The sequence below is a fragment of the Miniopterus schreibersii genome (assembly GCF_964146895.1).
Source record: "Miniopterus schreibersii genome assembly, chromosome: 7".
Taxonomy (NCBI): domain Eukaryota; kingdom Metazoa; phylum Chordata; class Mammalia; order Chiroptera; family Miniopteridae; genus Miniopterus; species Miniopterus schreibersii.
In genome coordinates, this window is record NC_138108.1 from 22,215,603 (window position 1) to 22,241,250 (window position 25,648).

Sequence of the window (25,648 nt, forward strand, 5' to 3'; positions counted from 1 at the left end):
CTAGGGATATAAGAATGAGCACTTTCTTATGAAATGGGGGGAAAGAAGACTATCAACAAAAACCAGCAAAAATCTCAAAGTAGTACAATGAATATGCACTTACATGGGGGGAAAAAAGATTACATGTGCTTTAAATGAAGATACAAATGAGACATGATCCAAGTCTTCAAACATTGCAATAATAAGCCTTTTAAGAACAGGACAAACAGGAAAGTCCTCATCTACAAAGGGCTGTGTGACTAGAAACTACTCTTGTAGCCTGTATTTTCTACATAATAAAGGAAGTCCAGGGAGATGGACTTTAACCCTATACTTTGAATTATTCCTTGAGGCAAAATATTTTCCATGTTTACATTTTTCCAAATAAATAAGAACAGATAACACTTATTACATATTTGTAGTGCTTACTGAAAACTTGAAATAACATAGATCTCAACTAACTATACATCCTAAATCCAGAAATACCCCTTCCTATTTAAAAAACAGTGTATCACAGAAGTAGGAGAGTAATGATACCAAAATGTTATTTGACAGTACTAAGTGGAAAACTCCAACCTGCCACCACCTGTGTCCATCTTGACTACTACAACTGCAAACCAGTCTTCCTGTTTCTCCTATAACTCCTCTCTAATCCTTTTCCACCTTTAAGCCAAATCTATCTTTTAAAAATGAAAATTAGATCATGAAATTATCCTCCTTAAAATCTTTCAACAGCATTTCCCATCTTCTGAGACTGAAGTTCAAACTCTTCATCTTTCTACAGTGGCCTAAGAGGCTCCACATGATTTGGCTCCTATCTGCTTAACCCCCTTGTCATGCCCCCTCTCTCTATTATACACTATACTCTATCTACACTAGTCTCTTTTCTTTTATTTATCTTTTATTTTTATTTTATTATTTTACAAATGTATCTTCATTGTTGAAAGTATTACAGACGTCCCACTTTTCCCCCCATTGACCCCCTCCACCTCGTTCCCACCCCCTCCCCAGGGCTCCACCCCATTATTGTCTGTGTCCATGGGTTATGCATATATGCATATAACTTCTATGGTCCATCTCTTCCCACCCCCCACCCCCCTTCCCTCTGAGATACGACCATCTGTTGCATGCTTCAACGTCTCTGGGTCTATTTTGTTTGTCAGATTATTTTGTTCATTAGCTTCTTCTTAAAGAAGACCCTTCAACATTTCGTGTAGTGCTGGTATGGTGGTGATGAACTCTTCTAACTTTTTCTTATCTGTGAAGATCTTTATCTGACCTTCAGTTCTAAATGATAGCTTTGCTGGATAGAGTAATCTTCGTTGTAGGTTCTTGCTTTTCGTCACTTTGAATATTTCTTGCCACTCCCTTCTGGCCTGCAAAGTTTCTGTTGAGAAATCAGCTGACAGTCGTATGGGTGCTCCCTGGTAGGTAACTAACTGCTTTTCCCTTGCTGCTTTTAAGATTCTCTGTCTTTAACCTTTGGCATTTTAATTATGATGTGTCTTGATGTGGGCCTCTTTGGGTTCCTCTTGTTTGGGACTCTCTGTGTTTCCTGGACTTGTAAGTGGATTTCTTTCCCCAGGTAGGGGAAGTTTTCTGTAATTATTTTTTCAAATAGGTTTTCAATTTCCTGCTCTTTCTTCTCCTTCTGGACTCCCCATAATGCAAATCTTGTGCCGCTTGAAGTTGTCCCAGAGGTTCCGTATACTACCTTCATATTTCTGGATTCTTTATTCTTTTTGCTCTTTTGGTCGGGTGTTTTGTTTCCTCATATGCCAAATTGCTGATTTGATTCTCAGCACCCTCTACTGTTGATTCCCTGTAAGTTATTCTTCGTTTCAGTGTAGCCTTCATTTCTGACTGGTATTTTAATATGTCATTGATGTCACTAGTTTCCTTAATAGTCTTATTAAGACCCTTGAGCATCCTTATAACCATTGTTTTAAACTCTGTATCTAGTAGCTGGCTTGACTCTGTTTCATTTAGTTTTTTTTCTGAAGATTTCTTTTGTTCTTTCATTTGTGACATATTTCTTTGCCTCCGCATTTTGGCTGCTTCCTGGTGTTTGTTTCTATGTATTAGGAAGAGCTGCTATGCCTCCTGGAAGTGGTAGAGTGGCTCTGTGTAGTAGGTGTCCTGTAGGGTCCAGTGGCTCAGCCTGCCGTCACCTGAACTGAGCCTTCTAGGTGCTCCCTGTGTGGGCTGTGTGCAGTGTCCTGTTGTAGTTGAGCCTTGGTGTCACTGGGAGGAATTGACTCCCAGGCCAATCAGCTGTGAAGACCAGCTGCAGCTACAGCCAAAGAGCTGCTGTGCTGGAAATACCCCTATGGAGCAGGATTTACTTCAGTGGAGCTTCGGTGTTCACCAAGTGCGCACCTTAAGTGTGTCACTCGTGGATGTGGTAGGGTTGTAATCCAGCATGGTTGAAGCTGTCCACCATGTGCACTGTCTCTGGGGCCTCCCGGGAGGTACAAAGTTAGCCTCTTCCTATACCTTGTCCAGGGCCATCCAGCATCATCTACAGAATAAACCATAGATGGCTGCTACTTGTGCTGGGCTTGGAGGTATCCAGGAGAGGCCAAGCTATGGACCAATGCAGGCTGCCACTAGTGCCAGGCCTGGGGCACTTATAGAGAGGTATGGGCACGCTGAGGCCAGCTGCTACTCGTTTGAGAGATTTTAGGAAAGTCCTAAGCATAAGGCTAGAGGCCACTTGCATAGAAAAGCCACTGAATGTGGCTTGGATGAGCTTGCAAGTGGGGAGGGGCAAGGTCTCTGGGAATCGCCCAGGTAGGGTGAAAGGTGTGAGTCAGGTTGTTGGAGATTCAAATATGGCTCCTGCCTGCCAGCTCTGTACAGGGAAGGCTCACCAAAGGAGCAATGGCCTCTGCCAGCTCTTCTGTCTGGGAGAAAGCTGTCCCTCCAGCTCTCATCCTAACTCCAGGCAAGTTAGTTCCTCCGTGAATGTCCCAGGTTCCTTTCAAGCTGCTGCCCAGTGCTGGTGCTCAGAGGGAGTGCGTCTGAGTAAGTCCCTGCACTGACCTTTTAAGAGGAGCTGCCTAGCCCGGCCGGGCGAGGCTCAGCGGTTGAGCATCGACCTAGGATCCAGGAGATCGAGGTTCGATTCCTGGTCAGGGCACATGCCCTGGTTGCGGCTCGATCCCCAATGACTCACTCATCATTGGTGTTTCTATCTCTCTCTCCCTCTGCTGCCCTCTCTCTGAAATCAATAAAGATATATTTAAAAATAATTAAAAAAAAAAAAAAAAGAGGAGCTGCCTAGGACTCCCTCAGCCTCTGCGTCCCTCAGCCATAATTCCCAATGGTTTTTACAGCCCAAAGTTGTGGGGATTTCTCTTCCCGGCGCTGGAACCCTGGGCTGGGGGGCCTGATGTGGGGCTGGGACCCCTTGCTCCCCTGGGAAACCTCCACCGCCAAGATATCCCTCCCTGTTTTAAACCACAGCACCTGGGTGTAGGACAGCACCACATCTCCTCAATTCAGCCAGGATTCTGCCCCGCCCCCCGCCTTGGCCCTCCTACTGTTCTTGATGCTTCTTCAGTTCCCTAGTTGTAGGAATTCTGTTCAGCTAGATTTTAGGAGGTTCTGAATGATAGTTGTTCTGTATTCTGTTGTAATTTTGATGAGGTTGTGTGAGGCAGTGGGTACCACTGTTACCTACACCACCATCTTGTTGTCTCTCCGAATCTTTTGACCAGTCTCTTTTCTTATCCTGTAAAATACCAAGCTCTTTCCTACCTCCCAGCCTTTGTACCTTTTGTTCCTCTAGCTGAAATGCTCTTCCTACAATTATTCACATATCTGGATCATTTCTACCTCTTTAGATGTCACCTCGTCAGGAAGGCCTATTCACCACCTTAACTAAAGTGGCCTTCCCCTATTACCCTCTAATATAGCTGTCTGGCATTTATCACAATCTCCATTACCTTGTACATTTATGTATTTACTAGTTATTTATGATCTGTCTTCTCAACAATATGTAAGTGCCATTGGAGGCAGGGATCCAGATACTTTTTTAATGGCTACAAGATACTATGATAACCTCTTAACCTAACACTAATGTTCATAAATACACGATGTAAAAGAGTTCTAGAGTACAGAGTGTAAGGGTTTCTATCTGTTTTTGCTCAATATCTCCTTATAACACTACTAAACAGCATTCACATGTCAGAAGACATAGGAAAACCACAAGAATATTCAAAAATCAGCAGGTATTTTATCTTAGTTCACTTTAGGAGTGTTACAAACTTGCCTTCCTTTCCTTAGACTTATGAAGTCTCCAAACTTAAACTTTAACATCTTCCCTATAGAAAAGCACTAGGCTGAGTTGCCTCCCTGGATGGCAACGTAGCCTCCCCACCTCCTTCATTAAGTGTACTTGGCAATATTAGGTGCATCACAGCATACGATTTGCTTCACGTAGAGCCCTTTTTTATATAACCAGGTTTTTTTCACATGTAATTTTAAAAGAGCAGAGAAACTTCCCCAAAAATACTGCAAAAGATGACAATATGAAGAAGTATTTTTAATTTATATTTTCTACACTTCTTTCTACAGAAATGTAGCCATAAAACATTGAAACCAAAGAATCATTTTCTCTTACTGTGATCTGCTTAAATGAGAGCATAGATAGAAAGTTTTCAAGTTTAGCCCTGGCTGGTGTGGCTCAGGTGGTTAGGTATCATCCCTCACACCAAAAGGTTGCCAGTTCAATTCCCATGACTGGGTTTCATGCTCAATTCCTGGTAGGGGGCGTATAGGAGGCAGCCTATCAATGTTTTGCTTTCGCAACGTTTCTCTCTCCTTCATCCTTCCTCTCTCTCTAAAAATCAATAAAAAAATCTTTTAAAAAGAAGTTTTCAAGTTCAGTGAAACATGGTATTTTTAAGGGGAAAAGTTACTTACTGTTCCCAACCTTAGTATACTAAAGATTTAAGATTATCAATAAAAGTTTTGTGCTCAAGAAAACTGTAAGGCACTCACCTCAATGAAATATATTGTTGCTGCATCTGTAAAACCCCAAAAATTCAAGCATACAGTATCTCTGATGAACCATTTAATATATATATATATGCATCATAAAACACATTAGCTAATTATTAAAATGGAACTTATTTTCCTACATCTCTTTAGGATATACTTTGCCTTTTATTGTTTGCTTTTCATTTCAAGTGTTTCCTTTTATCTGATTTAAATTCTGGGGTCAAATAAAGTAGATGTGGCAAGATATCCCAAAAATTCCAGCTATCAAGAATAAAAGTGAGCCCGGCTGGGCGTGGCTCAGAGGTTGAGTGTCAACCTAGGATCCAGGCGATCGGGGTTCGATTCCTGGTCAGGGCACATGCCGGGGTTGCAGGCTTGATCAATGACTCTCATCACTGACATTTCTATCTCTCTCTCCCTCTCCTTTCCTCTCTCTGAAATCAATAAAGATATATTTAAAAAAAAAGAAAAAAAGAGAATAAAAGTGAGAGGAACATAGCTGGTAATTACAACCCTAAAAAGTATCAGCAAGCTCTTACATGCATACCTCTGTTTGGGGCTGCTACTATTTTTTTTTTTTAAGTCTTTATTGATTTCAGGTAGAGGAAGGGAGAGGGAGAGAGAGAGGTAGAAACATTAATGATGAGAGAGTCATTGATCAGCTGTCTCTTGCACGCCTCCAACTGGAGATCGAGCCCGCAACCTGGGCATGTGCCCTGACCGGGAATCGAACCCTGATCTCCTGGACAATAGGTCGATGCTCAACCGCTGAGCCATGTCCACCAGGTGGGACTGCTACTTTTAACCATCTATACTCCCCTCACAACCCTTACCCCACAAAGGATGATACATATTAGCCAGATCTCAAGTCTTCAGAGCTGAACACAGCAACTGAGCCAATCTTAAATAAGACAGAATATATACCCACCAAATAACCTCAGGTTTAATCATCACCCTCAGTTCATCCAGGGGCTCAGTAGGATGACAGAGGGTTTATACAGGTTGTTGAATTTTCCCCTCCTCATTTTCTGTACATTCAAGCCCTCTTGACTAGGCCTCTCAGCCTCTGTCCCTGCTCCTTAGGGTCAGCTCACACCTTTGTTTACCACACATTAGGTGACCATGCCTTGGCCACCTGGCTGCTCTTCTTTACAATGATCTTGTATTACATTACAATTTTAGGATTGTAAAAAAAAGAAGCTTTTTTTTTTTAAAGAAATAAAGTCAAAGTCTAAAAGCAAAAAACAAGTTTTAAAATATAAAGTCAATACAAATTTATCTTATTTCCTAAACTATGCCTTACCACACTGGCTTTTAATTGCAAATAACTAGACTTTAATCTATTTTCAGTTAATGAATTTAATCAATTTTCATTAAAAGGGTGATGTGAAATATAAAGCCTATTAGCTTTTTAGTGTACAAATCTAAGCTGACTTAGTGCAAATCTAAGACTACTATCTTGCTCTTAAAAGAGGGACTTAAGTAGCAAGGATCAGTAAAACTGAATTTCTCATAAACCTAAGTAAATGGGTAGCAATGATTACTAGAGAAGAGCTGGATAAATGGAAAAAGTTGGTGCTAAAGACTAAACTGAATTTACAGATCAACATTTTTCATGACATTTCATCAAGCTAACGCTTTGGTTTAGCCAAAGGAAAAAAATAATTAAATATCCCAGAAAAATTATCTCTCATAAAAAACTTTGTTTTCAGCAAGTAATATGAATAATTTCATCTCTTGATATCATTTGGCTGTTTTTAACTTTGTCTTTCTCATCACCACAATATGGCCCTTTGTGTAGTAAAACTATAAAAAGTTACTCTTCACACTAGACTGGCCCCTAGGGATTCTAATCACTAACAACAGATGGAAACATTAAACACTTATCCTCAACTAAATATGTCATCATCACTCTTCTGATTTAGCTGATGCTCCTTCCCAAAACTGAAGCTTTGACTCTTCAGTGAAAATTTTTATTATCCATCAACATTTGAATACTACACACAAAACCTAAAACATATGTTGTGATTTACAGCAAAATAAGAAATCATAACTAAGGCATAGTTCAGTCTGGGCAAGTAACACTGAATGATTAAAATGTCAGTAAGATTTTCAGATGCCTCAAATATTCCAAGTATTTTATACCTTCAGGCTAACACTGTATTACATTAATGCACTGTATTCCTGAGCAGGCTTTTATTCCTGGTATCCCTTTTACTCAGTTTACTCATCTGCAAAATAAAGAAAAATAATAGAACTAATCAGTCTTTTTAGAGGTTAATGAGATAACAAAGTAAATATGTAAGGCACTTACTCATATACAGGGTGGGGAAAAAGTAGGTTTATTGTTGTTTGGATGGAAAATAATACAATAATTAATAAATAGTAATACAAGAATAAAGTTTCACATACAACTATAAAATTACTTTTGCCCCACCCTATATTAAAGGCTCAAGAAATGTTCATGTGTCACCCTAGCCAGTTTGGCTCAGTGGTTAGAGCGTTGGCCCAAGGACTGAAGGGTCCTGGGTTCGATTCCAGTCAAGGGCTGGAACATACCTCAGTTGCAGGCTCAATCCTGGGCCCCAGTCAGGGCACATTCAGGAAGCAACCAATCAATGTGTCTCTCTCAAATCAATGTTTCTCTCTCTATCTCTCTCTCTCTCCATCCCTCCCCTACCTCCCCCCTTCTACTCTCTCTAAAAAAAAAAGTTTGTCTCCTCTTTTATCTCCCAATATGTAGATTTACTCACCAATTGTAGTCACTATCAAATTATATAGAATAAAGTATCTCAAATCTAACCTATTCTAAACATTTAATTTTCTGAATTTTTAATTCTTGTAAAGTTAAAAGCACAATAAAAGTTGAGTAAGACAGAAATCAGCAGATGTGGTCAAAAGTAGTAGGGGCCACTGCCAAGATGCTACAATATACTCCCTGTGCCTTAGAGAAGAACCTGGACCCAGACAGTTCCATGTCCCAACAGGACTGCCCAGGACATGACAAACTAAAAAGGCAAGGCTATCCTCAGAGGTTTCAAATTCACTTACAGATGTTGTATATGAAAACTGAACCCACAAAAAATGGGTGGGAGGCTGGGGCATGAAGAATAACAGATTCTATAAGCTCAGAAAACTCTTCATTTATAATACTGTTACTACTATTTCATAGTTACATTTTTTGAAATATATTAATTTCTCCTCTTTAAAAAAAAAAGTAGTAGGGGCCAGCTTGTGTAGGATATTCTTAATGCTTATGACTTATTCTGAGATGGGGAAACACTGGAGAGTTTTAAGCAGAGAAATGTCATGATCTGACCTATGTTTGAAAAGGGTGACCCAGAATACATATTGAAAAGCAACTGTAGCCCTGGCCAGGTGGCTCAGTAGGTTAGAGCATCATCCGATACAACAAAAGGTTGCAGGTTTGATTCACGGTCAGGGCACATACCTAGGCTGCAAGTTCAATCTCCAGTTGGGGTATGTATAGGAGGCAACAAATTTAAGTTTCTCTCTCACATCGATGTTTCCCTCGCTTGCTCCCTTCTCTCCCTTCCTCCATCTCTAAAAATCAATGGGCACATATCCTCAGGTGAGGATTAAAGAAAAAGAAAAAAGAAGAGCAACTGTAATAAAGCAAAGATTTTAGAGAAAAAAGAGAAAAATAACAAATGACAGGGAGATGGTGGATTTTAGATTAGGTGGTAAGGAGGCAGACTCTAAATATATTTTGAAGGTGGAGCCAAAAGTTTTTGCTATCAGATTCCATGTGAATGTGAAAAAAGAAGAGGGGAGGAGAAGGAAGGAAAGGGTGAAGATTTAAATATATATATGTATTCTAAAACATTAATTTTAATACATGAAAAATTTCTTTAAAGAATTTCCAGCAAGAGCCCTGCCCAGTGTGGCTCAGTTGGTTGGGAGTCAACCCAGGCACTGAAAGGTTGCTAGTTCGATTCCTGGTCAGGGCATATGCTGCGGTTGTGGCATTGATGCCTGGTGGGGGACATGCAGGAGGCAACAGATGGATGTTCCACTCTCATGCATGGATGTTTTTCTTGCTCTCCCTCTCCCTTCCTCTCTCTAAAAATCAATAAAAAAATGTCTTTAAAAAAAAACAAAATGATTTCCTGCAAAAAAGTTAACATATCCAAATAAGTACTAATAAAGCTTCTTCTGCTATCATTTACCTCTTTGTAACAAACCATTTTAAATGTACCTAGAACTTTTACTTGCTTGGCCTCAATATATAAAGTTTACTGTATCTTTCATTTGCTATATTTTCACATATAACCACAGCTGACTGAAATGTAAATATCCTACTCATTTTTCATGGATATTTTCCTTCTCATATACCAAATATTCAACACCCCAAATGAACTTACTTACAACTAAAATGTAAACTAATATGGAAGATTATGTCAAAGACAGTTCTTATCATGATGAATTTCTTTAAGTGCTTACTAATGCAGAAAAGTGTTGAACATGTAAATACAAAGTATTGAAATTATATCAGAAAAGACTCACTGTGATTCTTCACCTTATGTGATGCAAATTGCTTGGAAGGAAGGGAGGGAGGCAGGAAGGCAGGAAGGACCCTTAAAAATTAGCACTACAGAAATTATATAGTCATCACAAAGATCCAGAAACTCTGAGAAATATCTCAAAAACAGGAAATCTCTTCAAAAAACTCTACACATTACCTTTCAACTAATTTATATGTTCCCACATACTATAACAAAGGAGATTTATTTTTCCTACTTTTACATAGGTCACATCTGCATTCTCAGAAGTGTAATTCATTGTGTTGGTATAGTGTTAAATATGAAAGGATGCTAAATTATCACATCTTTCAAGAAAGATGCTGAATAATCACACCTTTACCTCACATCTTTCAAGATAATATTATTTCTCACTGATAAAGATTATGAAATCACTTGGCAACACCCTATAATTCTTTAGTTAATGAAATTCCTTCTGGAACCACTAGATGTATCGCTCAAAGAACACCCTGTATGTTTTAATCTAAGATAAACATAAAAACACAAGAGAAAAGAGCAACACCCAAACTATCAGTAAACTAGTTTTAAAAATAACTTTACACGCCCACCTGGGCGTGGCTCAGCGGTTTAGCATCAACCTAGGATCCAGGAGATCAGGGTTCCATTCCCAGTCAGGGCACATGCCCAGGTTGTGGGCTTCATCCCCAGATGGGGGTGTGCAGGAGGCAGCCGATCAATGACTCTATCATCATTGATGTTTCTCTCTCTCTCTCCCCCTCTCCCTTCCTCTCTCTGAAGTCAATAAAGATATATTTAAAAAAAAAAAAATGACTTTACAAAAGCAAGGCTGGGCACAAGAAAAAATAATGTAATTATCAAAATTTAAAGGTTAGCAAATTTCATTTTTAGCTACTGCTGTCTGGTCAAAAATGCTCTACAAAACAATATATTAAGATAAGGATTCAACGACAGAATTATTTCTTAGATGCCTTAAAACTTTTTCCAATTAGAGGAAAAAGTGAAGATTGCCTAATCCTGTCAACTAATACAATTGTGAAACACGAAATCAAAACATAGAAAGCAAATTCATGGTTTATTAAACAGGGATTACCACTTGCCAAATCATATCTAAACCATATGAAGGGCACAACATAAATTCCTAAAATATTCCTAATAATTTACTTAGGACTGATATGTTGATAAAAATTATTTTACTTCATGTGAGCCATAGCAAAAATTATTTTCAGTCCGGCTGGTGTGGCTCAGTGATTGAGCACTGACCCATGAATCAGGAGGTCACGGTTCAATCCCCAGTCACGGCACATGCATGTGCCCGGGTGGCAGGCTCAATCCCCAGTAGGTGATGTGCAGGAGACAGCCAATCAATGACTCTCTCATCATTGATGTTTCTATTTCTCTTTCCCTGTCCCTTCCTCTCTCTGAGATCAATAAAAAACATGTTTTTAAAAAAACAAATAAAAAAATTATTATTAGTTTATCTCACTGAGGAAGAAATAAAACTAACAAAATTTTAAGTTATCCTTGTAGGTTTAGTCATAAGTTAAAGCATAATAGCAATCAAAATCCTCTTCATCAACATATGTATCTAAAGTAAAATGTAAGTAATCAGTCTATCAGCTTTTCGGAATGGGAATAGTTAAATCAATAAAAATAACTATGTTAATAGTAACAAATTTAAATGCCAAAAGAATATCAAAAGTAAATTCTTCCAACATTTTCCTTAACAATTAACACAAGGAATAGAGTCCACCAAATTATTAAAAATACTATGCTAACAAAGAATAAATACCTGGAAATAAACTTAACCAAGGAAGTGAAACACTCTTACACTAAAAATTACACAATGCTGAAAGAAATTAAAGAGGACCTGAATAAATAGGACTATGTTCATGGATAGGAAGACTTAATATTAACTGCCCTGGCCAGTGTGGCTCAGTTGGTTGAGCATCCTTTGGTGCACCAAAAGGTCGCCAGTTCAATTCCCGGTCAGAGCACACACCCAAGTTGAGGGTTCAGTCCCCAGCAGAGGTATGTGCGGCAGGCAATGGATCAATGTTTCTTGCATAGATGTTTTTCTCTCTCTTTGTCACCCTCTTTCTCACTCCCTCTCTCTAAAATCAATAAAAACATATTTAAAAGAAAATATGCCAGTACTACCCAAAGTAATTATAGATTCAAACAATCCCCATCAAAATTCCAACTCTTTTTTTTTTTTTAGAAAAGGAAAAGATAATCTTCAAATTCATATGGAATTGCAAGGGGTCCTAAATAAACAAAATAATATAGATTAAAAGAGAACAAAGCTGGAGGACTCGCACTTCCCAATTTTAAAAATTACTGCAAAGCTATAATACTCAAAAGAGTGTTGAGTATTGCACAAGGATAGACTTATATACCAATGGAATAGGATTGAGAGTCCAGAAATAAATCTATACATATGTGGCCAACTAATTATTGACAAGAGCGCCAATTCCATTCAATGGGGAAAGAATTGTCTAATCTCTTCAACCAATGGTGCTGGCTCAACTGGATTTCCACATGCAAAAGATCCAAGAATATTGGATCCCTACCTCACACCATGTACAAAACTTAACTCAAAATGAATTAGTGACCTGAGCATAAGTGCTAAAACCATAAAATTCTTAAGAGAAAAAAAATAAAGATAAATTTTCAATGGCCTAAAATCTGATAATGGAGTCTTAGATATGACACCAAAAGCATGCATATTAATGACCAAAAAAAATAGATAAATTGGACTTCATCAAAATTAAAAGCTTTTTTCAAAAATATATATATATCTTTATTGATTTCAGAGAGAGGACAGGAGGAGAGAGAGAGATACAAACATCAATGATGAGAGAGTCGTTGATCAAGCCCGCAACCCAGGCATGTGCCCTGACTGGGAATTGAACCCCGATCGCCTGGATCCTAGGTCGAGGCTCAACCGCTGAGCCACAGCTGGCCGGGCCAAAATTAAAAGCTTTTGAAGAGACATCAGCATCACGGTGAAGTGAGAAGACCTCTTTACATCTCCCCTTAAACCTACAACCAGTTACACATTTATAACCCAACAAAGGTTCCTCTGCTCAACAAACTAAAACACCTGAGAGATTTACACATCAGTATATCTGAAGATGTGTATAATGGAATATGTAGGGGAGACAAGCAGGAGAAAAGCAAGGACAGTGCCTCCCACAGACACAATTTGCTAGCTGCCGTGGCTGAGTCCATGGCCCTGGCTAACAGAAGGAGTTGGGGTGTAGCCACCACACTATGGCCCAGCAGGAGATACGAGGGGCAGAAGTAGCATCGGTGTTCAAGAATCGAGGCAAGCAAGATAGTACCACAGACATGGAAGCATGAAACAGACTGACAGATCTCAGAGGGAAGGTAGGAAGGAGGGCAGGAAGGGATTGACCAAAGAACTTACAAGCATATATGCACAGCCCTTGGACACAGACAATAGACAAGCGAAGAACTGGGGAGTGGTGGGAGATGGGGGGAGTGGAGTAAAGGGGAGAAAATAAGGGATATCTGTAATATTCTTAAAAATAAAATAATTTTTTTTAATTCCAGGCAAGGACATCACAGAAAAAGAAAATTACAGGCCAGTATCTCTGATGAACACACATGCAAAAATCCTCAACAAAATACTAGCAAATCAAATACAACAACAACTTAAAAGGATAATACACCATGATCAGAAGGATTCATTCCAAGAATGCAAGGATGGTTTAACGTCCACAAATCAAAGTGATACACCACATTAGCAAAATGAAGGATAAAATCATATAGTGATCTCAACAGATGCAGACAAACCATGTGACAAAATATAACATCCACTTATGATTTAAAAACTCAATAAAATGGGTAAAGAAGGAAAGTGCATTAACATAATAAAGACTATATATGACAAACACACAGCTAAGATCACTCAATGGTGAAAAACTGAAAGCTTTTCCTCTAAGATCAGAAACAAGACAAGGATGTCCACTATTACCACTTCCATTCAACAAAGTACTAGAAGTTCTACCAAGGCAACAAATCAGAAAGGAAGTAAAACTGTCGCTTTCTGCATATAACATATTATATACAGAAAATCCTAAAGACTCCACCACAAAACTGCTAGAACAAATTAATAAATTCAGTAAAGCTGCAGGAGACTAAAACCACATGATTTCACTCATATGTAAAATATAAAAAACAAACAAATAAAACAAAACAAAAACAAACTCATAGACACAGACATCAGAATAGTGGTTACCAGAGAGGAAAGGGGTGGGAAAGGACAAAGTGGATAAAGAGGTACAATGTATGGTAGCAGAAAGAAACTAGGCTTTCAGTGGTAAGCATACAACAGAGTACACAGATATCAAATTATGCTGTAAACCTGAAATTTATATAATGTTATTAACCAATATTAACTCAATTTAAATTTTTTTTTAACTTTTTTATATCAAAAGGATATTATTAAGACAGAAGGGAGGGAAAAAACCCTCAAAAATAGGACTGCCTGGCTGGTGTGGCAAAGAGGTTGAGTATCAACCCAAGAACCAAGAGGTCACTAAATCGATTCCTGGCCAGGGCACATGCCTGGGTTGCGGGTTTGATCCCCAGCAGGGAGCCTGCAGGAGGCAGCCAATCGAAGTTTCTCTGTCATCAATGTTTCTATTGCTCTATCCCTCTCCCTTCCTCTCTCTCTAAAATCAATAAAAACATAAAAAAAAGAATAGGACAAAACACTGGGTTTCTTAGTCCATTCAGGCTGCCCTAACAAAATACCAGAAACTGAGTGGCTATAAACAATAAAGATTTATTTCTCACAGTTCTGGAGGCTGGAAGTCCAAGATCATGGTTCCACTAAATTCAGTAACCCATTTCCTAGATGGCCATCTTTTTGCTATAACCTCTCATGGCAGAAGGAGGGAGGAATAGCTCTGAAGTCTTTCATAAAGTGCACTAACCCTAATCATGAAGGATACACCCTCATGACCTAATCACTTCCCAAAGCTCACCATCTAATACCATCATCTTGGAGGCTATGATTTCATCATAATGAATTTTTGAGGGGACACAAACATTCAGTCCATAGCATTTGGAAACCATCTACCTGAGGAGTCAATATTCGGAATATGAATATAAAAAGGACTCCTACCACTCAAAAACAAAAAGACAACCCAATTTTAAAATGGACAAATGTTGTTTAAGGGTACACACTTGAAACCAGTAGATAAATAAGTCCTGGAGATATAATATACAGAATGGTGATTATAGACAACAATACTGTATTATAAACTTCAAAACCTCTAAGAAACTAGGTCTTAATTGTTCCCACTACAAAAGTGAAATAATTTAGTGACATAATAGAGATGTTAGTTAACTCAATCATATTGTAATATATAAATGTATCAAATCAACAATATTGTATACCTTATACAATATTATGTCAATTATATATCTAAGAAAGGAAAAAATGGACAAAGAACTTGAAAAAACATTTCTCCAAAGAAGATATGCAAATGTCAATTAAACACATGAAAAGACGCTCAATATCATTTATCATAAGGGAATGCAAACCACAATGAGATGCCGCTTCACACCCATTAGGATGGCTATAATAATTTTTAAAAAATAATACAGAGTCCAGCCGGGCGTGGCTCAGTGGTTGAGCGTAGGCCAATGATCCAAGAGATCGCGGTTTGATTCCGGGTCAGCGCACATGCTCGGGTTGAGGACTTGATCCCCAGTCGGGGGTGTGCAGGAGGCAGCCGATAAATGACTCTCATCATTGATGTTTCTATCTCTCTCTCCCCCTCTCCCTTCCTCTCTCTGAAATCAATAAAGATTTTTTTTTTAATTAAATTAAAAATAAAAATAATACAGAAAACAATGAGTGTTGGCGACAATATGGAGAAATTGGAACCCTTGTACATTGCTGGTAGGAATGTAAAATGGTGCAGCCACTACAGGAAACAATTTGGTAGTTCCTCAAAAACTTAAAACGTAGAAATGCCATACGATCCAGCAATATACTCCAAGGCATATACCCATTGGAATTGAAAGCAGAGACTGGAACAGATACTTGTACACCAATGTTCATTGCCACTTTGTTTACAATAGGCACAAGGTGGGAACAACTCAAGTATCCATCAACTGATGAATGGCTAAGCAAAATATTTATATATACAATAGAATATTATTCAGTTTTAAAAGCAATTAAATTCTGACACATCCTACAACATGGATAATCCCTGAAAATACTGTACTAGGCAAAATAAGTCAATAATAGAAAGACAAATAGTGTATGATTCCACTTACATGAAATACCTAGAGTAGGCAAATTCTAGAGACAGAAAGTAGATTAGAGGTTACCAGGGGCTGGGAGTTAAGAGTTGTTGCTTAATGGTTAGAGTTTCTGTTTGGTGTGATGAAAATGTTTTGGTGAGGTTGCACTACATTATGAATATAATTAATGTCACTGACCTGTACACTTGAAAATGTTTAAATGGCAAATTTTATATTATATATATTTTACTATAGTTTTAAAGTTAATAATGTAATATGCCAAAACCACTAAGCCAAAACTATTAAATTGTATATACTTTTAAAATGGTGAATTTATGTATGTAATTATATCTTAATAAAGCTGTTTTAAAAGTTTACTAAACCTAAGGTTAAATGGGATTAATTATATATCACTAATTTTTAGAATGTAGGATAAACTGGGTCAAAGGCTGAAGTGAAACTGACTTTGGCATTATTATAAAATTAAAATGAAAGACAACATTGTAAAGAAGTCTAAACTAAACTTCTATTTAAGGCCTACCCTAAGGTCCTTTCCAACTCTAAAATTCCAGGATTCCAACTATTTTAAAAGCACCCTTTATATTTAGTTATAAAGTAATTATTCTTATATTTTCACTAAAGCATATCCCTAAACAGCCTTTATTTACAACATTTTTGTGGTCCTAATTCAACATAAATAATCAAGATGTAAAATGTGTTTGTAAAAATTAAGTTACATTTCTTTCAAAGCATTGCTTTTACAATTTCAGAATGAACCACAGTTTTCCCCAGCCTAAGCTAAATTCAAAGTACTATATACTCAGTAATAACAAAAATATATCATTTAAAAAGTGCTTCTCATTTTCTATTAACCAAGTATACCACTGGCTTTTCTCATAACATAAGCAAACAGGCTATAAGTTATAAGCATCATACTGGCTTACTCCCTTACTTAACAAAAGAGGTGATTTGCCCAAAGTAAACAGCTAATGGTAGCACTAGCAAGAAATTCAAATCTTTCTAGCTTCCAATTCTGGTTGCCTGTTTGACTTAGTAATCTACTTTTAAGGATAATTAAAGCCTAGGAGATGAATAGCAACAAGAGAAAACCAACAAGGAGGAGGAGTAGCACCAAGAGAAACGACAATCCAAGGAGATTTAAAACAAAGCAAAGCCAAAAACACTTAGGGAGAAGAGAGGATGGGGAAAATATAAAATCAGGAAAATGAAAAGTCACTAAAGTCAGAAGAGGAGAGTTTCAAGAAAGGGGTGACCAAAACTGTCACATTCAGTAGGAAAGTCAGAGAGCAATATTAAAAAGTGACTGAATTTGGCAATTAGGAAATCACTGCTGACCTAATAATATGCATGCATCACATGAGGGGGGCGATTAGGAGTTGAGAATAAGGAAGTCAAGAAGTGTTCAATACTCTTTCACAAAGGCTGGCAGAGAAGAAAGATGTAAAAGAGGAATGAAAATCAGTTATAAGATGCAGAGGAACAGTCTCTTTTCCTGTGTTGCAGAATGCCTACAGGAATTTCTCATCCTGAAAAGTAGGCAGAGAGAAGAAATAATACAATACCAAGAGTTTGCAACATACCTACCTTTGCTTCAAATAGCAAGATATCTAATTATCTTTTATGAAGTGATATAGGCTATGCCATGAGATAGTAGGGGGAGGAGGTGCAGCACGTCTTACTTTTCTTTGTATCCACCAACATTTAAAAAAGAACTTTGCACGAAGGAAGCACTAGTAAATATTCGTTGTCTGGACATTTTAATTCTCTTTCCACATGTTATCTATCCTATTAATTTCCCCTTACCTTTCTAGCTGCTCCCATGGTGCATATTGGGATAGAAAACGGGTCTGGTGAAACACTATATTAAATTCAATTAAGAGCAAGCAATAAATGTTGTGTCCTAATAGTTCTGATAAGGCAGAGTATTCTAAAATGTTCATGTCATTTACTTACAGGTTTATTTCTAAGGTCACATAGACTATACATAAATTTGTATGTATTCTTGTAATCCAGTAGTCTTAGCTGTCACATCCATCTCACAGACAACAAAAAAAGTTTAAGAAAAACAAAACAAAACCAAGTCTATAGTTCTCAAAATTCTACCAATGTCATCTTCATTGCTTGTGGAAGGGAGTCAAAGACTAGATCATTTAACTAAAAAGGGGAAATAGTTTGATAATATGAGAATCTCTTCAACAGTTGTAAGTGGTATGCAAGATGGTCAAAACTCATGAATTCCTAAATATCACAGCACTCATATTTATTTTTTTTCCAGCAGACATCAATCAAATCAGAACAATCCTTCTTTGGTGGAAATTTAATATACGCATTTTATCTATCTGTAAGGCTCTGTGTAATATTAATTGGTAACTAACACCAAAACGATGTTGTCTAATTTAGGTTAACACTAATTCTTTCATCAACAATTCTCATCCAAAAGTAAAACCAAATTTACTAAAAATAGAAACTTGTTTCTACTACCAAGTAATTTTTCTTTTTGGCAGAAGAAAAAGTAAAATAAAATGGCCCAAATAAAAGTACAAGCTAAATGAACATACAATACTGGATGAGCAAAGTACTTTTCATTTAAATAACATGTTGCCTTTAAGACCAAGAATAGGCAAGGAAAAAAATTTATGCAAATTTTAAGAAAGAAAAAGGTTTTAGGTAATTACCTAAAGCATAAAATAAAAAATGCTTGGTACAAATGTTGACTGAATAAAAGACCCAGAATAGTTTATAATTAGCACAAAAAGTAAAAAATAAAGTATAACCTGACGGAATCTTAGATCCAACTATTCTTAAACTTTATAGAGTATATAAGTTTTACCTGGGGAATGTTTGTTTAAAATGCAGATTCTAGCCCTAGTCGGTTTTGCTTAGTGGTTAGAGCGTTGGCCCGAGGACTGAAGAGTCCTGGGTTCGATTCCGGCCAAGGGTACATCCCTCGGTTACAGGCTCGATCCCCGGTCCTAGTAGGGGCATGTGCGGAAGGCAAGCAATCAATGTGTCTCTCTCACACTGATGTTTCTCTCTTTCTCTCTCTCTCTCCTTTCCACTCTTTCTAAAAAGCAACGGTAAAAAAATATCCTTGGGTAAGGATTAAAAAAAAATTAAAATAAAAAAATAAAATGCAGATTCTAAAACTCACTGTCCATATATTCAGATTAAATGGGTCTGGGGTGATGCCCAGGAATCTACATTTCAAACATAATCTAGTCCAATCCCATATTACAATTGAAAAAACTATATTAAGTAACCTATTTGCCTAGAATCACACAGAATCCAGGTCTCATTAAGTCAAGACAGTGGTCTTCCTATTACACCGCTTAAGCTACACTATAGTTGAAGGAACAAAGAAAGAATAAATTACTATTACATTATTTGAATAAATGAGCAATCTTAAGAGTACTTCCTGGCTCCAATTCCTTTTTATTATTCATTCATTTAGTATTTCTTAAGCATCTATGTGCATAGCAAGATGGCAGATTACAAAACAATCTAAGATATGAACACTGTCCTTTAGAAGCAATTATCAGTTGGGAGGACAAGGCAAATACATAAATATTCAACAGCAAGGCAATACATGAGTAAATGCCAAAATAAGTGGTTTGGCCAATTATAAAATTAACCCATTTACACTGACTTCACTCTGTACATACAGTGCTTAGAATTTATCCATTACAGAAAAATACAACTGCTTCTCTTTCACTGATAAGAAAGTTCACCTTTAATAAAGGAAAGCTGTTGCCCTTGCGTGAAATAACTCTCTCTCCACATTTCATACAAACACCAACACTAATATCACTACCAGCACAACACCCCACATGCCAGGAGAGCTTTTGTAGAGACCAAAGTTGATCTAATTTTTATGCAAAGGCCTAATTAGGAGTTTGACTCTTCAAATGATAAAGAGAAGCTCCCCGCCTGGACTATCTTCCTGATCATATGAGGTGGTAGATTAAAGGTCCCATTTCTTCAGTCCCCCACAATGGTATTACACATCCATATTATACCACGGCCTCATTCTAGGCAAAGTGTCCTTTGCTACCCCTTGTTTTTGGGCTTGACGGAGATGTTATAGGACCAGAATCTGGAAATGGCTGGTGGGATTGGGCTTAACCTCTTCTTGTATTTCTGCCATTGCCATGAGACAAGTTTCCCCAGAAAGATGTTACCCTTCCCTCCAGTCTGGGCCCCAGGATGAGACAAGTGAAGCAGAACAAATGCTTATTGTTGTATGCCACTGTGATTTTGTGGTTGCCAATTATTATTCAGCAAAAGCTGACTGAATCACAATATTTATAAATCCAAACAAGACTAACTAATTATATAAAGCAGTGGTTCTCAAACCTACCTGTGTGAGAATCTTTTGGGGTTTAAGTTTTAAATATATATCTAGGTCCCAGAGAGATCCATTCAGTACCTCTAGACTGTGGGGTCAGGAATATGCATTTTATCAAGAAGCAATGGTGATCCTGTTGCAGTGCCCACATCTTGAGAAACACTAAAATAAAGATTACTAAATTTCAAATTCCTCAACAATATTCATTGACTTCTCAAGAACACTAAATAGGTTAATCTTGTTTGAGAGTGTGTGTGTTCATAAAGAGACACTGTATATGTAAACTGAAATCTAATCAAGTGAATTATTTCAAATGCAGGAAGAATCAGCTGACATTGACCAAACAGAATCAGCTGACATTGATGCTAATTCAGCCATGGGCACATCTGAGCCAGTCAAGGAGGAGGAGGATTATGATGGGATGCAGGACCGAATTCCTTAAGAGTGTCCTGGAGATCCTTCCAGGTGTGGATCCCAACAATGAAGCTGCTCAAAATGCCATGGGCTCCCTGGCCTCCCCAGGTGACCAAGGATGGTGTGGAAGTCAGGAGTCTCCCCAAAATGTGCCACCCTGGCATACCAGTTATTTTGATCTGAAACAATTAAAGCACAACAAACTCAAAAAGAGTTTGTCACCTCCCCCTTACCTGCCTAAAGAGATTCAGATAGAAAAATCTGCTTCAGGAAGGGAACCTTAGCATTTTCACTGTAGCTCTTATGAATTGCTACCCTCCTTAGTTCAAAATGGCATATCTATATCTCATTTTGCCCGTCTTCAGAATTTTCACGTCTATGTGAATCCCCGTGCACACATAATTAAAATGTGATTTTCTCCTGTTAACCTGCTGTAAGTCATGTGAATTATTCAACCAGCAGGAAGAACTAACGGGGTAAAGGGAAAGCTTCCTAAACCCTGACGACAAGGACAGGAAGAAGGGCAGGAACTAAAACTGGAAGTCAAGGGTAGTTAGGCCTGCTCAGGGGGCTGCACTGGATGGGGTGGGATACAATGTTAAATATGGTATCTATAACCACTGCCACCTCAATAAAGCTTAATTTTTTATTTTTTCAAGGAAAAAAAATTATTTTACAGAAGCTGGCTCTTAAATAAGTATGGCATTGTACTGTATCTTTTTATTAAATAAATACTTAACTTATAAACCAAACAAGCACATCATATTTTCATAAATTCTAATGTTTTATGTACCCATTGTTCCTAGAATTAAAGAATCCAAGAACTAGATTGAGTGAGAAAGAGGGATTCAAAATAAATACTAAAGGATTTAACCATGACCCCCAAAGGTGGATGGGATATCAGTGTGTCTTCCAGAGTTTTTTCCTTTTAGCTGCACTATTTGCACCTGTCTGGTTACATCACTGCATCTATGTATCCTCAAATTTACACAGGCCCGCTTTAGTCACCTTGCACTTAATTTAGTCACCATGCACTTAATGAAGCGGCACTAGCCACTCCAATATTAAGCAAAGCAAACTTTTATACATTTAGAACCATGACATTTGCATAATCAGTGCAGTACAAAAGCTCATGTCAAGTGTCCCTACTTCTTTGCAAAGGTTGATCTGGTAAAGGCACTACTCTCTCTCATGAGTGAGAAGTTAATGTTGTAGGCAAGAGTGCAGGCTATAATCCAGGCTCCACAATTTACTGACTGGGTGGTGAGTTATTTAAATTATCTGTACTCCACTCATCCTCTCTGTAAAAAGAGCATAATTAAACCTGCAGTATAGAATTGAGGATGAAATGAGAAAATACATGTCAAGCTATCAGGATAGTTGCTGGTGCATAGCAAACACTCAATAAATACTAGCTGCTATTATTATTATTATTATTATTATTATATTATTATTATAGCTCTGAAACCCACTTCACAAATGTGGGCATCTGCTGCTATGTAATACTAAAAAAAAAGAAGACTAAACCACTTAAGCAGTGATTCTTTTAATCCATCCCTTTTAAGAGACATTATTCTAATATTTTACTTAACAAATAGAAATTAAGTTTATTTTTAAATCAACATTCTTTCTCTTACTTTTATCAGTTCTGATCACAAAATAAGCCTGTCAACCATAAATGAGAATCTAGATGCTAAAAAAGGTCAAAAATAACAAAGAACACTGAAAAGTCTGTGCTCTGAGATTTCTGCTCTTAGAATGACTGCTTAAGCTTAAGGCCTTTTACTCTCTACATATTTTACAGCAACCACGTGACATGCCTAGAGAATTTAAATAGCTAACACAACATAAAGAAATCTAGTAAAAAAATCATTCCTTTTTAATCGCAAAAGGAATTGTATTGATTAAGAACATTAAAATATAAGTTTCCAAATATATTCAATTCAGAAGTTCCAATTATTTTAACACAAGTATATAGATGTGTCAGAAACATAATAGACATTAATCAAAAATATCAATAGCACAAAAGGAAACTTCAAATTTTCTTTCAATATTTTCCCAATGCAGATTTTTTAAGTGGAAATAAACAAGCAACCTCTAACATGGCGATGAGAAATTTACTGAATATGAAAAGTACACTTATAAAAATAAAAAAGTAATTGAAAAACTGTCATGTCGTCCTTGATCCATTTTTAAGACATAGTCTGGCCATCTTAAATCAAATGTAAGAATTATATGTACAATTCACTCCTGAATTTTTCTAAAAAACCTAAAGATTGCGTGAAAAATAATTGCAAAAGTAACATGAGGCTTTTTTTAAGGTGTCTGAGAACTAAAGAGAAAATATACTAAGGAAAAGATGACTACCATTTCTCTTTAAGCTTCAGTAAAATGACAAAGAACTTTCAGGACTCAAATCTCCTAGAAGTCTGATGTGAGGTCAAAGTTGTCTCAATGACAGGACAGCTAATAAATGCCAGATGACTAAATGTAAAGAGATCAAAAACACTTTTAAACCTAATAGTAATTCCAAAAGCATATAAAATGTCAGTGTCCAGACTGAAAGACGTAAATATAATTACTAAAATACTTTGGAATAAAATAACACTAATGATGATAATAATTAACAGTATTACACAATGTATTAAGAATCTCACAGTTTGGGTTCCCTCAACATTTTATTCAATTCATTCAGTAACATTTTTGAATAATGAAAGGAACATGGATTCCCAAAGAGTGATCTAAACCTAAAAATAAGGTTCAAATGTGTGTTCTATAGTTGATGTCCTTTTTACTGTAAGCCAAATCCGCTTCTTTATATTAAAAAACAAACAAACTACACTTCTGTTTCCAAAGATCTCATAACAGACACTATCCACTGGTGATTAAAATATTATTTTTAATCCTTGCATTACCTCAGAGCTAAAAATGTCAAGAAACCACACCCAATATGTCTTTTCCCCCTCCCCCCGTGGGAGGTGTGAGGAGGTGGGAAATATGGGAGTGGGGATTCAAAACTACACAAAAACATAAAAGGTTATTCCCCTGCAAGGATCGGGAAAGGAGCGCAGGTACACTGCGGTCGCGGTTCCCTTTACACTGATCCCGGGACGCATCGAAGGGCGAGCGCAGGCCTCGGCCTCTGCGGGCTCCCTCCCTCGCCACCCGAAGGAGAAGTGGCCCGGACGCTCCAGTCGGGGCTACTCACCGGCCGCAGTGCTGACCAGCAGGACGGTCCATAGTAGCGAGGGCACCCGCGAGGGCCGCTGCAGCGAGGAAGTCATCCCTGGGTCAGCCAAGAAGCAGGAGAGCGAAGGAATATGGAAAGTAAACACGGGCGGAGAAACAGGGCCGGGAGGCTTGCCTTCTTTTTCGTCTGACTTACCCGGCCCGTATTACAATGCAGTTTGAAAGGACAAATGGCAGATGAGAGGACCTAGCTGCAGAGCTTTCATTCCGCTGCAGGAATTCCCTTTATTTCTCTCCCTCGCGGCTGGGGGCGTTCATTCGCCTAGGACAGGGTGCCTCGACCCCACAAACTGAAGGCATGTCCGTGGGGAGAAGCAGGGAGACAAGAAAGAAGCAAGCCCCGCAGTTATTTCCCTCGTAGTTTCACGATATCAAAAAAAAATCCAGGTCTGGGAGAAAACATATCCAGGGTGCAGAGGGTTGGAGAGCGGGGATTCGATGGGGGAGCCGAGGATGGGAACTAGTTTCCGACTGCCGGGAAAGGCGAAGCCCGGGGGCCGGCGGCGGCGGCGGCGCCCTGCGGCCCGAGACGCATCGCCCGTGGCTCCGGGACGGCAGGATTCCCTTTTAAGTTTCACTTCGGTGCTTCCTTCACTCCGATTTCAAGAACAACAAATCCTCTTTCTCAAATGGATCGTAAAAGGTGTCCGTCTCCATGGACAAACCCACACGCCTTCGCGGAACAATCCTGTGAGGGTCTGGCCAGCTCTAGCGGGAGCGCTGAGGGACAGTGGGAAGCGGGGGAGGGGAGGGGTAGGCAGGCCGGGCCCCCTGCTCCCCGAGACAGCGGGCGGAGGGGAGGTGCCGGGAGGCTGCTCTTCTTGTCCTCCCGGGTGCGCTCCTCTCTCTTTTTTTATTGCTGCCGCTCTAGCTTGCTTGAGGTAAATTCCATCATGAAAGCCTCGTCTTCGCCCGTCAATGGCTCCCGTAAGCGAATCACAACCCCCGAGGCAGCCGCCGCCGCCGCCTCGTTATCCCACAGCTCTGGGCTCCAGGCGGAGCTCGGGCGTCGGGGCCGAGGGCGGGGGGCGGCGGAAGAGCGGATGTAGATGGCTGGGGAGGGGCGGTGGACAGCCAGGCGGCGAGACACACAGCACCCCTCCGGGAAGCACTTCCAGTGGCTCCGAGCAGACGAGACACAAAAGGGGGAGTCGCCGCAGCTGCCAGTCTGCGGCGCTCCCGGTCACCAGAGTCGCCCCGCCTCTGCCATCGCCGCCGCCGCCGCCTCCGCCTCCGCCTCCTCCTCCTCAGTCTCCGGCTCTTCCCGACCTTGTCGGTCTCAGGCCTGTGGTGCAGCGCGGGAGGCAGCGGCAGTGGGGGCGGTGCGAGGAGGACCGCACTGCGCCTGCGCGCTCGCGGCCCCGCCCGGCCCCGCCCCTCGCTCCGGGGCTTGCTGAGGCGGACTCGGCGGCGCGCCGCGGCGCGTCTCTCTCGAACCGGCGAGGGCCGGGTGGGGCCGGCAGCTGGTGCTATGCGCAGAAATGGCTTTTCTGCTTCATACACACGTACCTTCCATCGGCGCACGCTTGCAGTGTGCGTGCGTGTGTGTGCGTGCGTGCGTGTGTGTGTGTGATTGAGAGGGCGGCCACATTTTTTTGTCCAGCGTTTGGCAAACTCTCCCGAGCTGGGTGATTTAGCCCCTGGCTGGCGTCGCGCTGTCCTCCGGGGACCGTGGTGGAGCCGTGAGGGGCAGAGCTGCCCCCATTGTTTCTCGGTGCCTCCGCGTAGCCTTAAGAATCCAGACGGTCACGCCTTTCCCAGAGCCGGAGACCTTGGCCCCCTCGGCCTCCCCTCACTGACTCAAACAAAAGCCGGAACTGGAAAG

General features: G+C 39.3%; 1 protein-coding gene across 2 annotated transcripts in view; it reads right to left on the minus strand.

Moving 5' to 3' along the window:
- The window catches only part of BMPR2 (bone morphogenetic protein receptor type 2), a 112,125-nt gene extending 87,027 nt beyond the window's left edge, over positions 1–25,098 (minus strand). For both annotated transcript variants that reach the window (XM_081142757.1, XM_081142756.1), the window contains exon 1: positions 23,783–25,098. In XM_081142757.1, coding sequence (XP_080998883.1) covers positions 23,783–23,858 — 76 coding nt within the window. In that variant the 5' untranslated portion in view covers positions 23,859–25,098. The remainder of the gene's footprint in view (positions 1–23,782) is intronic.
- Between the last annotated feature and the right edge of the window lie 550 nt (positions 25,099–25,648).